The sequence below is a fragment of the Phycodurus eques genome, chromosome 8 (genome assembly GCF_024500275.1).
Source record: "Phycodurus eques isolate BA_2022a chromosome 8, UOR_Pequ_1.1, whole genome shotgun sequence".
Classification (NCBI taxonomy): Eukaryota; Metazoa; Chordata; class Actinopteri; order Syngnathiformes; family Syngnathidae; genus Phycodurus; species Phycodurus eques.
In genome coordinates, this window is record NC_084532.1 from 6,383,001 (window position 1) to 6,395,299 (window position 12,299).

The window sequence follows — 12,299 nt, forward strand, 5'->3', positions numbered from 1 at the left end:
ATATATATATATATATATATGTGTATATATATATATATATATATGTATATATATATATATGTGTGTGTGTGTGTGTAGATATATGTATATGTATATTACATGTAGCAAATAAGCACAATCTGCTTTTACTAAATTTTAGTCAATCTTCATTTGCAAGGTCTTAATGTCTAGAGTTATGGGGTTTTATTGTAATTGATTACAGTTTTTTTAAATTAATTCTACCATCTATATCTATATAATTAGATCACAGTTGGGTAATTACAAAAGTCTCTCAGGGTTTTTTTTTTATTGTTTGCTTGTTCTATAGTTCTTATAGTCTCGGCAGCAGGTTAATTGGTTTGCATACTAATGCCCTTATCTGTGCTAGACACAGCCAGATCCCTTTTTCTTGACACATCCTTTTATGCCTGCAGTTGCCTTTTGATTATGAGTTGTTTTTGTGTTAAAGGCCTCTTTATTCTCCCGCGCGGGCAACGGCATCCGCATGGCATCACGTGACCGACACATTGGATACGTGATGCGCACGGCACAAATTGTCGCCGCGGAGATAATCTCTTGTGCTTGGTCTGTTTTAGTCACATGCTGTGATGACGTACTCCACTTTCCTCTTGGTTCCTCGATACCGCCATCTTTAAAATACAAAAATGGAACAGATTGAGGGGGAGGCTGTACAAGGTGGTGCACAAATATATGCGTCTTTATGATACTAGCACTAAAAATTACAAAGATGCACAAATGTCAACGAACTCCTGGCATGAAATTTCCACGGCAGTAGGTTTAGAGGTGTGGGAGTGCCAGTGTAGGAGGAAACTACTGCCAAAATTGGCCATAAAATGCAGAGGAAACTCCACCCTTTGGTGTCCTAGCCAATACCAGCCGTAGCGACACCCCTGACTTGGAGAAGAACTGCAGCACATTTTCAAAACAGCGCACAAGTATTTTAATTAAAAGTTGCGCTCAAGTATAAAGGCAAACTGCGCACGGGATAGCCGGAGTGATGTCAGCGCCTGCGCGAGTGTAAAGAACCCTAGTTGCTTCATCAGAAATTAAACACCATATCCAGTGATCCCATTCATAATTCTTATTTCTTACGACTTTGACTCTTTTAAATAAAGGGTTTGAGATTTTTCTTATAACTTCCTCTTTCTGGCTTGCATTTCCTGCGGTCTTAACCTGCCTGTGTAATGTAGGCAGGCCCACAGTATACGTAATGTTAGTTAAGGTTTTTTGTTACTCTTGCCATATGTTGCAATCCTGCTGTATAGCAGAAAAAATATTGAACATGACAAGTATGATACTTGATACTGGCTTGCCTTGTTGCTTTTTGTGTCTGATCTATAAACAGTTGAGGTGCCTGAGCTACAAGCTGTTCTATCCAGCCAGCAGAGCTCATTGTAAGCATTTTGTGTCCTTCAGATGGAAAAGGGTGAGGGTTCAGTCAGCCCAGAATATGACTCTGTTAAAGCCCACCTGCTAGCTGCTTATCGTCCCCCTGCTGTCCCCAGCCCAGACCCTTGATACCCTAGGTAGTAACATTCTACTCTCCCATTGTACTGTCCTGTCATTCCCCAGAGCAGAATGACTTCCTATGGACCAGCCAACCCTGTCCCTACCCCCTGACATGTCATTCTGTTATTAAGCCTGCGTCATCAGTCCTCCTCCCATGCTTGTCAGTCTGACCCCGTAATTAGATTTATAATTCGGGTTGCGTCTGTCAGGGGAACCCTCTTGCATCCAATATGAATTGCCTCATTTTCTCATCTTCACCCCATCTTTTTTTCACTGTATCTACTTGCCTCCACACCTATCCAGCGCTGACAGCCCTTGTCCACTTCTAATGTTGTCCCAGCTCTACCCACAAATTAGCCACTAATGTCCTAGACCTGGTCTCGTGTCCGCTATTTTTTTTTTTTCATTGATCTTGGGTTCATTTGAATTAGAAAGAATGTACTTTGCATGCTGAAATAATTTTAGTCATGTTTTCCTTGAACCATATTGTATGCTGCCTGTATTCTATGGTCAGTCTTGAATCGTCTAATTTTATTTATTTATTTATTTATTACTTTAAATTTTCAAGCTGAGGGTAACGCAAGGACAAATGAGGTTTGTCCCCATGTCGCTGTCGCCTTAACATTTTAAGGTATCATGCAATTGCTTGTGGTACCTGAAAACGGTCTTTCAAATCACTGCTATTATGCAGAGCTGTTCTGGAATGACCACTTAACCCCTCTTTAACATGCTAATTTGGAGAGCACTATGTATTATTTATCAAATCGCTTGTAAGTGATTTACAAAACCCACCTCATCTACACTTGAGGGCCGATTCACAGATAAGTTAAATTACTCATCGATTCAGAGCTAACAGAATTGATCATTGTGGAAATTATAAGATGCCTATTTATAGTCCACCATAAACAGTTCAAGGCCACTTGAACTAAAATTAACTTAACTGCTACATTTGTGGCCTGGCTGTAGTTTGTGCATTTACTGTTCTTTTATCCATTTTTGTTTTAGTAATAGTCTATAACCTGATGTGTATGCTGGAGTGGAGTAACTGTTAATCATCAAAATATCAAATATTTATTATCTAAGGGATTTAATGTTTTTTTTTTTTTCTTGCTTACGGTTTACTGTTGCCATTCATGTTCTGTTCATGCTAAGAACATTTGTCTGCTCTGTGCTCTAGATTTTTGATCCTCGGTAAAATAAATGTTATGCAATCCTTAGAAATGCAACCACAAACAAATGCACACAAAATGATAGTTCTTCCATAGTTCATCTTGGTGGTTCAATTCTGCAAGGAGCCATTTCAGTGTACAGAGCGGTAACAGATTTGCACACTCTCTTGGTTTCCGGCTCTTGATTATAGACTTAAAGCACCTGATTCTGTACATTATGGTTATGGTTGCAAAATTTTACACAGGTGTGAAATTCAGTGACCATTAAAGTAGCCACTTAAGTATGGAATATGTATTGTTTTTTCCTTGAACCAATTTGTACTTTTCAACCTTTTACAATTCTGCAACCAGAAAATCGGTTTATGATGTGGAATATGACTTGGATTCTGAGTGATGGAGCACAGCTATGACAAGTTGACCTGCACTGAGCTTCTTCAGGCGACTATGCCACAGCTCATCTTGGTCTGAACAATCACTGTGTAGTCACATTAAAATGCCATGCATGGACTCCCTGCAGTAGGATAGATGCTGGATCCAAGGGTATATCACTGTAGAAAATTAAATAAGAGCGGAAGACATTCTATTCATGGAGGTCGTTCAATTCACTTTGTCACTGATTATACACATGGTTTCAGAATCGTACAGATGCTGGGCGCAGTGGCTTAAGCTCTTTTTTTAATACTATTACAAAACAGCGCCAAAGGTTTTGTTGTCATGTCTAGATTCAAAATTTGTGTTTACCGCCTTTGTGTGTTTTAGATTCATTTTAGCATTACAGTTCCATTTGGTAGCATCCTTTAAATGTTGTCCATTCCCTGTGTATGACAGCATGCAATTTATTTAGCAATTTACCATAATTTTGTGTTCAGGTTTGATAGTGCCTGTTTTGTGCTAAGGAATTCTTCTCTTTACATCTTCATCTACTCTGCTCTTTCTTTTCATTCTCCATCTTGCGCCCTCTTTCTCTGCCCCTTGCATTCCCCTCAGTCTTTATCAGCCCCCCAGGCCCTCGGCTGTGTGGAGTCCTTGTGCTGCTACCAACATGGGCGGAGCGGCTGTTCCCGCCTGGTCCACTTCCTGGAGCAAATGACTGGACGATGCCCAACCACCAGCAACCATTGCGACATGTCCAGCCGCAGCAACAGGTGGGGAGGACTACAACAGCAAGAGATTATTATGAATCCAGATGAAAGTCTACCACAACGTGGTTTCCAATATTCAGTCTGCAGGCCTGAACATTTCAGCTTATAGCGTTGCTCGAGTGCTCATGTAAGTGCTCTTGCGGAGCACTCATTGGTCCAACATAAAATGATGGAGGAGTGGCATTTTAAATGTTAATGGTGGTAGGCATCAAAGAGCTAAAGGCTGAAGCCATTAGGAACATCACTCTAGTTTCTTGGTTCTATCAACTCCAATGTGGGGAAAGTAATCTCTGGCCAAACCAAAAGTCTCATGCTATAGCCACACTAATATATTAGCTAGTATACTGTATTACATGACACTTTATAGCCATAATATCGAGACTTGACTCAATTGCTCATAATCATCATACCTGGCATGTTGTGAATCTCTGGCTGGCCAGACAGTCCACTACTAGTATGGAGACCTGTCATGATATACAGGCATGGAGGAGGTCTCAGTATTACTCACTATGTAACCTGTTTTGTGTCGCCCATTCATGAGTGTTGGTATAATCTAAATCTCCCACGTACTGTATGTTTGTTTGTCTTTACTGGCTGTGCTATGGTCTTTGGCTCGGTCCTGTTTGCTGCTTTTTTCTTTCTTTCTATGTAATACCATCACTTGTTACCCCATATTTCAGGGACAATTTATTATGCACTTTAACAGATTACTTCAGAATCTTTATAGGATAACGTAAATAATTTTTCGTCTGACTGCCTTCCCATAAGAGCACTTCTCCACCAGTGAAGATGATAAATATGTTCAACTGGTATCTGAAATTCAGGACTTCAGTGCCCAGAGATGATAAAGACATGATTGTATTATTGTAAAAAGTGGGCTCTCTGTTGGTTCAGTCAAATGCTATGGGTTCGGTATAATTATTTCTACATTCATTCCAAAATGCACCAAGAGTCACTTTGAAAGACTTAAAACTAGACTTAACTAAAAACTATGTTTATAATAATAAAGTTTATAATAATAATAATTATTATTATTATTATCCTGATTGTTCATTTTCCAGAAGCCAGGGTGACACAAATAACTCACTATTTACATGCAATTATAGCACATCAAATTACTGGGTTTATCCAACTGAAATGGCCTTAAAGGTACATGTGAACACATTAGCTGGATTGAAATTTTACCCCTCGTCCCCAAAAAGGTCCATAGTCGGTCTAACGTTCCTGTGTAATACTGTCAGCTATCAATTTATTGCAGCACATATAATTGCAAGAAAAAGTAAGTGAACCTTTTGAAATTACCTGAATTTCTGCATGACTTGGTTATAAAATGTGATCTGCTCTTCATCTGTCATGACTTTATCTTAAATTTGTACCCCACAAACAAGTATATATTTTTCCTGCTTTAGCATGACATGTAAACAGTGCTGAGTGAATAAAGTATGCGATACCCTAGGCTGACGACTTCTCCAAAATCACATTTTTTGTTAACCTAGAGTTCAATCATTGTGACAAGATTGGGGAAGTTTTAAATTTTCAAGAAACATTGGCCAAAACAGTAGACTTACAGTAGATGAATATCAGATAAAAGCAAGGTGTGCAGAAATCAAGGTATTTCCAAAGAAGTCCCATACTTTTTCTTGCAACTTTATACAGATAACGAATCTGGACTGGGCTATGTCGATCTGTGCATGCGTCACAGTTCTCTCGAGTCAGATTGCAAGTCTAGTCGACCAGGAAAGGCATAAAGCAGCATACAGCAGTGCCTTCCTTACGATGTACAACTCACTTTCCAAAACAGATACTCTTGTGTAGCACATGTACAGCGCACACAAAAAATGTTACAAAATTGTAATGCTGTCCAAATCCATCTTCGCTGTAATTTAAGTTTGCTGCTAGAATAGATCAAGACCACAGTGTCCTGTCAGTATAGATCTGGTATATAAAGAGTTGTAAACTCCCTTGTGCGCAAGTCAGAAAAGGGGTGCACACAAACGAGGGTGATGTGTGGGTACTGATCTTTTTTTTTTTTTCCTGGTGTTTCCAATTTTGGCAGAGTTGTTGTCATGTTGAAGACCATCCATTTATATATTATTCGTCTTACAGTGGATGAATGGAGCCTCCCCCAATGGATGGGCTGTCAGTACCCCCTTCATGACCTTGGCTATCTCCTTTGCTCTTGGTTTTGTTGTATGGCACCACAGTTGGTTTGGTTTCTTTCTTCGCGTTCTTTAATTAGCGCAAGCCAAACCCTTTCCCAAAGGTGTCTTATTCTATCGGTCTGCTTAAATGGTTAAATAAACACCCAATTGTTTAGCCTGTCTCTTTTACCTGCTTGATTTAACCAATGGAGCTGGGGGTTCACTTACTTTCGCATGTACACGAATTCCATGTTTCATGTCGTTTTTGGGGTATTTAAACAAGTCCCACTCAACGCATGAATGCAATTGCTAAACATGTATCTGACATTTCCTAAATAAAAATTGGTGACAATAAGATAAGAAAATCGAGGGAAAACAGAAACATCTACGCTGCTCAAGGGGTTCACATACTTTCAATCAGCACTGTAGTAGGGGATGTTCTTACTGGAGCACCTCTTGAGAAAAACCAACAGACTGTGGTCCTCAAGCAGATTACACTCATTTGAGACAGATCTTGTAGTTTCCTTAAAGACATACTGTAGAACTACGATGTCTTACTTCAGTGTGTGTGTATCAAAAATTGTAGGCATACTCAATAATGGCAGTTAAAAGATAGGATAAGATAAAAGATTTTCTGGACCAGAAGTTCTTCAAATGTAGCCTTCAGTCTAAGCAGCTGCTTGAAAGCTTAACATAATACATCCCAAATATAGCGTTTTTGTGTGTTAAACATTCTAACTGCACCAAGAAACTTTGTTTGTATCCTTCCTTCTCGAACCCTCCTTCACACCACCCTGTTCATCTTTACTGTCTCAGTAATTGCACCGCATGCCGGAGTTGTCTCCAGGCGACAAAGCTGGAACCGACACGGGTGTCAAAGAGGGTTTCCCTGACCAAAATAGCGAAATATGCCCCTGTGTGGTTGTCAAACCTCTTGGCCCATTCCAAATGTCAAGTCACCTTCACATGCACACCTTTTTAAACAGTCACAGCCTAATTTCAGTCAACGTTCAAGCTTTGTGTTATGATTGATATCCAAGCTTTTTGTAGTGCATTCTAAAGCCTTATACTAGATGTGTCTTGAGGACATGTTTGTTTCTAGTCCGGAGTGGTCCGGGCAGAGGCGTGTCGCAGGTTCCGATTGTTCATGGTGTACACTTCACAACGTCCGCTCATGTTTCACCCCAGGCAACCAAACAAAAATGTCCAGATTGCGTGTCAACGCATGCCGACTTCTGTACTCTGTAAACGTATGTTTTTGTGCCCCTCGCCAGCTACTAGAGTTAGTTTAGTTACTGCTGTCCTCCGGTGGAATAGTATCTTAAGCTGAGAGGTTTTTGTTGCCTCCAGCCAAACCAGCATTTAAAGTCACTGGGTTGGCCGCTTTGCAATTTAGCAGGTCTTAAAACGGTTGTCTTTGTCTTGGCAAATAGAGCTGAACTGAAAAGTCAAGTAAATGATTCAATAGTTGGCCTAGTGGAGTAATAGTTAGTAGTACATTGCATCTTGACAGGAGATATGAGACAGGTGCCTTTTCAATCACTGTTCATTTGTCTTTTATAATCATCATTTTGATTTGGGTAGATTAAGTCTCATGTCATCTCCTCCTCCAAAAGGGACCATTTTGATTTGTTGGTTTTAGTTCAGAGATGGGTCTCGAGGCAAGTATTTATGATGTTTTTTGCCTTCATACACTAGCTACCACATTGGATTTGAAATAAAACAAATGATGGAAATGATGGAAATGTAGACTTACATTACATTACAGCCAGCGGTGGTCAGGGGCTTAAAAGAATATGGACAAAGTGACAGATGTAAACATAACCAAATTGTAAGTTTCCTCCCTGGGGACGCTTTGCCAAGCGTTGACTTGCTGCACATTCGTGGTTTTTGCTGACTTGACAATGAAGTACCAACCTTCTCGAGAGTATTTTTGACAGTATATAATAATAGAATTGTTTGCTACGTCGTGAATTTCCTCTATTCTCGGGTCTTTATGAAATAAATAAATGAGGGTTTAGTCAGTGCTCTAATCTCAAGGAAGCCTTTAGAGCTCGCTGTTTACTCAGTGAAGACAAAAGAGAAAGCAGCAAGATCCGCTAACAAGAACAAGTAATGCAGTTGAAGGCATGACGAAAAATTGTTTCAGATGAGGTCTGAATGACGGGTAATCATCTGTCCAAACTCGGAATCAACATGACATCAGAAAGTACATTTAAGTGGATCCTGCATTATTTCTGACAGTGTTATGAATGAGCTTTTGGTACTCAACCCCATGCATCATCCATCCATCCATTTTCTGTGCCGCTTCTCCTCACTAGGGCCGCGGGCGTGCTGGAGCCTATCCCAGCTGTCATCGGGCAGGAGGCGGGGTACACCCTGAACTGGTTGCCAGCCAATCGCAGGGCACATACAAACAATCAACCATTTGCACTTGCATTCACACCTACGGGCAATTTAGAGTCTCCAATTCATGCATGTTTTTGGGATGTGGGAGGAAACCGGAGTGCCCGGAGAAAACCCACGCAGGCACGGGGAGAACATGCAAACTCCACACAGGCGGGGCCGGGGATTGAACCCCGGTCCTCAGAACTGTGAGGCTGACGCTCTAACCAGTCGCCCACCGTGCTTCCCCCGTGCGTCATATTGTTTGTAATCGCCGTTCCGCTTTTCCATTCCTCATCGTCATTGTCCTGTTAACATCCGGCCTGCTCGCGCAGGTTCCAATGACTAATTAACAAATGCCAAAGCGAAGTCTCGGCCACCCTGCTGCACTTTCCGGCGTGGGCCTCCTAACCTTCAGTTACTGCTGCCTCGTTTCAGGTGTTGGACTGACGCAGACAACTTCTACTCCAACGATCGGAGTGTCCTGACGCTGTCTCCAATCGAGGTCACCCACTGCTGAGATGACCCTCCCCCAACACACACACACACACACACACACACACACACACACACACAACAGCTCAACTGGAGCTGCTAGCGAAGCCAAAGGACAGTTGTGCACCTTAAAACCGTTGAAGGTCCTCAGCAGCATGAGAACATTTGAGGAAACAACTCTGCTTGAAGGACATTAAACACTCCATGAAAAGTACATTGAGAGTTTATTCCATATCCTTGATGTCCAGTAAGGTCAGTATACTAGTATACTCTGTCCTCACTAGTCGAACAACTGTGTTACTAGTAAAGTTCACCCCCCCCCCCACTGCTGCTCTCCCCTTTAGCGCATTATGTGTACTAGTAGTTCAACTACATGTCGCTAGAGAGGCAAACCTCTGCGCTAGTTGGCTTCTGCACACTACTAATAATAATCAAACGCTTGATGTTAATAGAATTTTGTCACTAGTTGACATCTGTGCTACTACTCCACTAGAGAAGTGGTAGATGTTAACTTGTAGAATTTGGTCACTAATTATACTAGTAGTACTAGTTGAGATCGGTGTCTAACTAGTTAAGCGCAAAACGCTAAATAGTAAAATTGTATAAAGTCAGAAGTAGTACTAGTTGACATCTGCGTACTATTAGTGAAGCACTGATGTTAACTAATACATTTTCAGTAGTAGTACTAGTTGTCTGCATGGTACTAGTACTACCAGCGAAGCACTAGATGTTAACTTGTAGAATGTTATGTCACTGGTAGGACTAGTTGACATCTGCACACTACTAGTACTACCAGTGAAGACCTTGATGCTAACTAGAAGAAAAGTGTCACTAGTAGTACTAGTTAACATCAGTGTTACTCATGAAACCATCGGATGTTAACTAGTAGAATTTCATAGTCGCGAGTAGCAGTTGTTGACATCTATGGATTACTGGTACAACCGATTCGACTGTAAATTTCTACTTGCCGCAGTAGAAATTTGTGACTAAATGTACTAATTGACATCTGTGTGCTAATAGTGAAGCACTAGATAACTATCAGAATTGTATCATCTCACCAGTAGCACTAGTTGACATCTGCGCAGTATTAATAATGTCACTAGTAGTACTAGTTGACATCTGCGCGCTGCACGTGAAGATTTGTGCAGAAAATTCATACAGCAGTAGAGTCAGTCGTGGAAAAACGTTACTAGTGACACATTTGTTTTGCTGAATTGTCTTACTAGTGAAGACAAGAGTGTACTAGTACATACGGACCTTAAGTTCACACTCTTCCGCACTCCCGTCAGTCATTTACTGATCTCAGTGGGACTCCCAACAACGGGAAGCATTTGAACGAGCCGCCACAGGACTCGCTTGCGTCGCGTCTCTTCCCCAAAGAAATATGCTCGCCTATGTGGCGCCAACCTGCACATTCATGTTTGTAATCAATGCATCAAGGGCCCAGCAGTTGCGTCAACATCCTCTCGTTCCTTTGGACCGCCGCTGCCGGCCAAGCCCAAATCCTTCATGTGGACCTCCATGTCGATACCAAAGAGATGCGTTCTTTTTGTGCCTACTTGCACACACGCCTTTGCTGCTTTCTCGTCCTGACTCGGTGTATTGATGAAGCCATAGGTTGTTTTCCACCCAGGAAGCCCCCTTCTAATTTTTCAATGATTGAACGTACTGTAAATAGATGGTGGCTGTTATGTTTGTTGCCTTTTTTTTTTTTTTTCTCCCCTCAGCTTGGCCACAAAAGGCATCGGTATATTTCAACACCGTGAGGCTCCATCCTTCCCTTCCTTAATGTCCAATCAAACGTGGTTCGGAATGGTCAGACGCCTTCAGTACTCACGGACACTTGACAGACGAATGTTTCAGTCTATAATAAGAGTTTGAACGGCATCACACGTCAGTCATCTCCTTCATTCTTCAGTCATGCTTTATTTCCTTTGTCAGCATTCGTATGTGTGCGTTTCGTCCCACCTGTTCATGTTGGTGTGCGTGTGCAATGGTCACGTTGCTTGTGTTTTGTTTAGGTGTGAAAATAGAAAACTAAATCAGGACATCTGAGTTCAGTAACCCTACAAGACAACCGTTTTAAACTGGCCGTTTTAAACATGACAAGAGTTAGGATGTTTCTGTTGCTATGGTTACTTTTGAAAGTCCATCTTCTGTTGGAAAACAACCAAATTGCAGTGTTTCTGCTGTCTGTTCGGTTCTTTTGGTGAAATGATTGCTCTCTTGTTTCCCTGTTCATTTTGTTTGTTCCGTAGCAGCGATATATAAGTGGGAGTTCTTCATGGCCTCATTGCAATTTGAATGAAACATTAGGTACGACCATATTGTTGAATTTAACCAAAGTTCTACTTTTCCACGTGTACCTCCGGCCATGCTGATCATTATAGAGCTTTTCAACCAGTTGACCTCATTGTAGCAGTGAAAAGCATTGCAAGATAGACTGGTTGCAATCTGCTGTAGTGGAAAGGGCCACGGTGTTTTTTGTTGTTGTTGCACATAAAGGTCAATTTTATGTTTTACGAGTCTGGCAAATGCTTGTCGTTTTTCTTTTTTAATTACACCCAGTGGGCTGAACGCTTCGATATATCAACCTGTGATATTTCTAAATTAAAACCATTAAGAAGCTAAGGCTGTAGTTACTAAATATAGTTTGAATATACAAAAACATTCCTTTGAAAGTCAGGTGAATTATACAGTGTGTGTTAAAGGTGTTTTTCCATTCCTCTTTTATTTTTAAGTCATCAAGGAGAACAGGAGACTGTTTGGGCACCACATAAGGATCCAAAGCTATTTCTAGGAGTCGATTATTCAACCATGTAACTAAATGCTTTCACCACACCTGATCATCGATCCATCTGAAGTGCTTTCTAATTAACCAGTGATCTCTTGGTCGTGGTGCAGTAGCATCTACTGAAGACAAGTAGAATTATACGGGAAGGAATTCCTGTTTTATAAATGCGGCTTGCAATTATAGTTCCCATGCGTTCAACGGGGTGGGGTGCCTCTAATGTGACATAACAGTGTCAGTGAACCAGAACTGCTCAATTCATTTGGGGGGAGAAATCGAAATGTCCCCATCACAAGGGAGGAATGGGCCTTTTTCAATTTGTTTTGGAACAAATTCAGACTTTGCAGGCCTAAGTATATAAGATGGCCACATGAGAATGTCAACCAATCTGTGTTATGCATTGTGACACAGCATGTTAACTGGAAATCATGCAATCCAACATCACTCCTGTGGACTGTCATTCCTCTTGTCTGTAATACTGTCTTACAGCGGTTTATGAAAATGCTGTTCTATTTATGTAATAAATACATTTTTAAGAAGCAGCAGTTTGTTTTGTTGATCACCTAGGTGCTTCAATGCCTGCGGTCAAAAATGCCAGCCTGATTCTGTGCATTTCAGCTAAAGCTTCATGAATTCTCACGTAGGTTATTCAAACAAGACCACAACA

The 12,299-nt window shown here is 41.0% G+C and overlaps 1 protein-coding gene across 1 annotated transcript in view; it reads left to right on the top strand.

The window, feature by feature from the left end:
* The window catches only part of atp11b (ATPase phospholipid transporting 11B), an 82,882-nt gene extending 70,708 nt beyond the window's left edge, over positions 1–12,174 (top strand). Inside the window, exons 29-30 of the mRNA XM_061684833.1 lie at positions 3,666–3,823; positions 8,785–12,174. Of these exons, the coding sequence (XP_061540817.1) occupies positions 3,666–3,823; positions 8,785–8,866 (240 nt within the window). The 3' untranslated portion in view covers positions 8,867–12,174. The remainder of the gene's footprint in view (positions 1–3,665; positions 3,824–8,784) is intronic.
* The last annotated feature ends 125 nt before the right edge of the window (positions 12,175–12,299 follow it).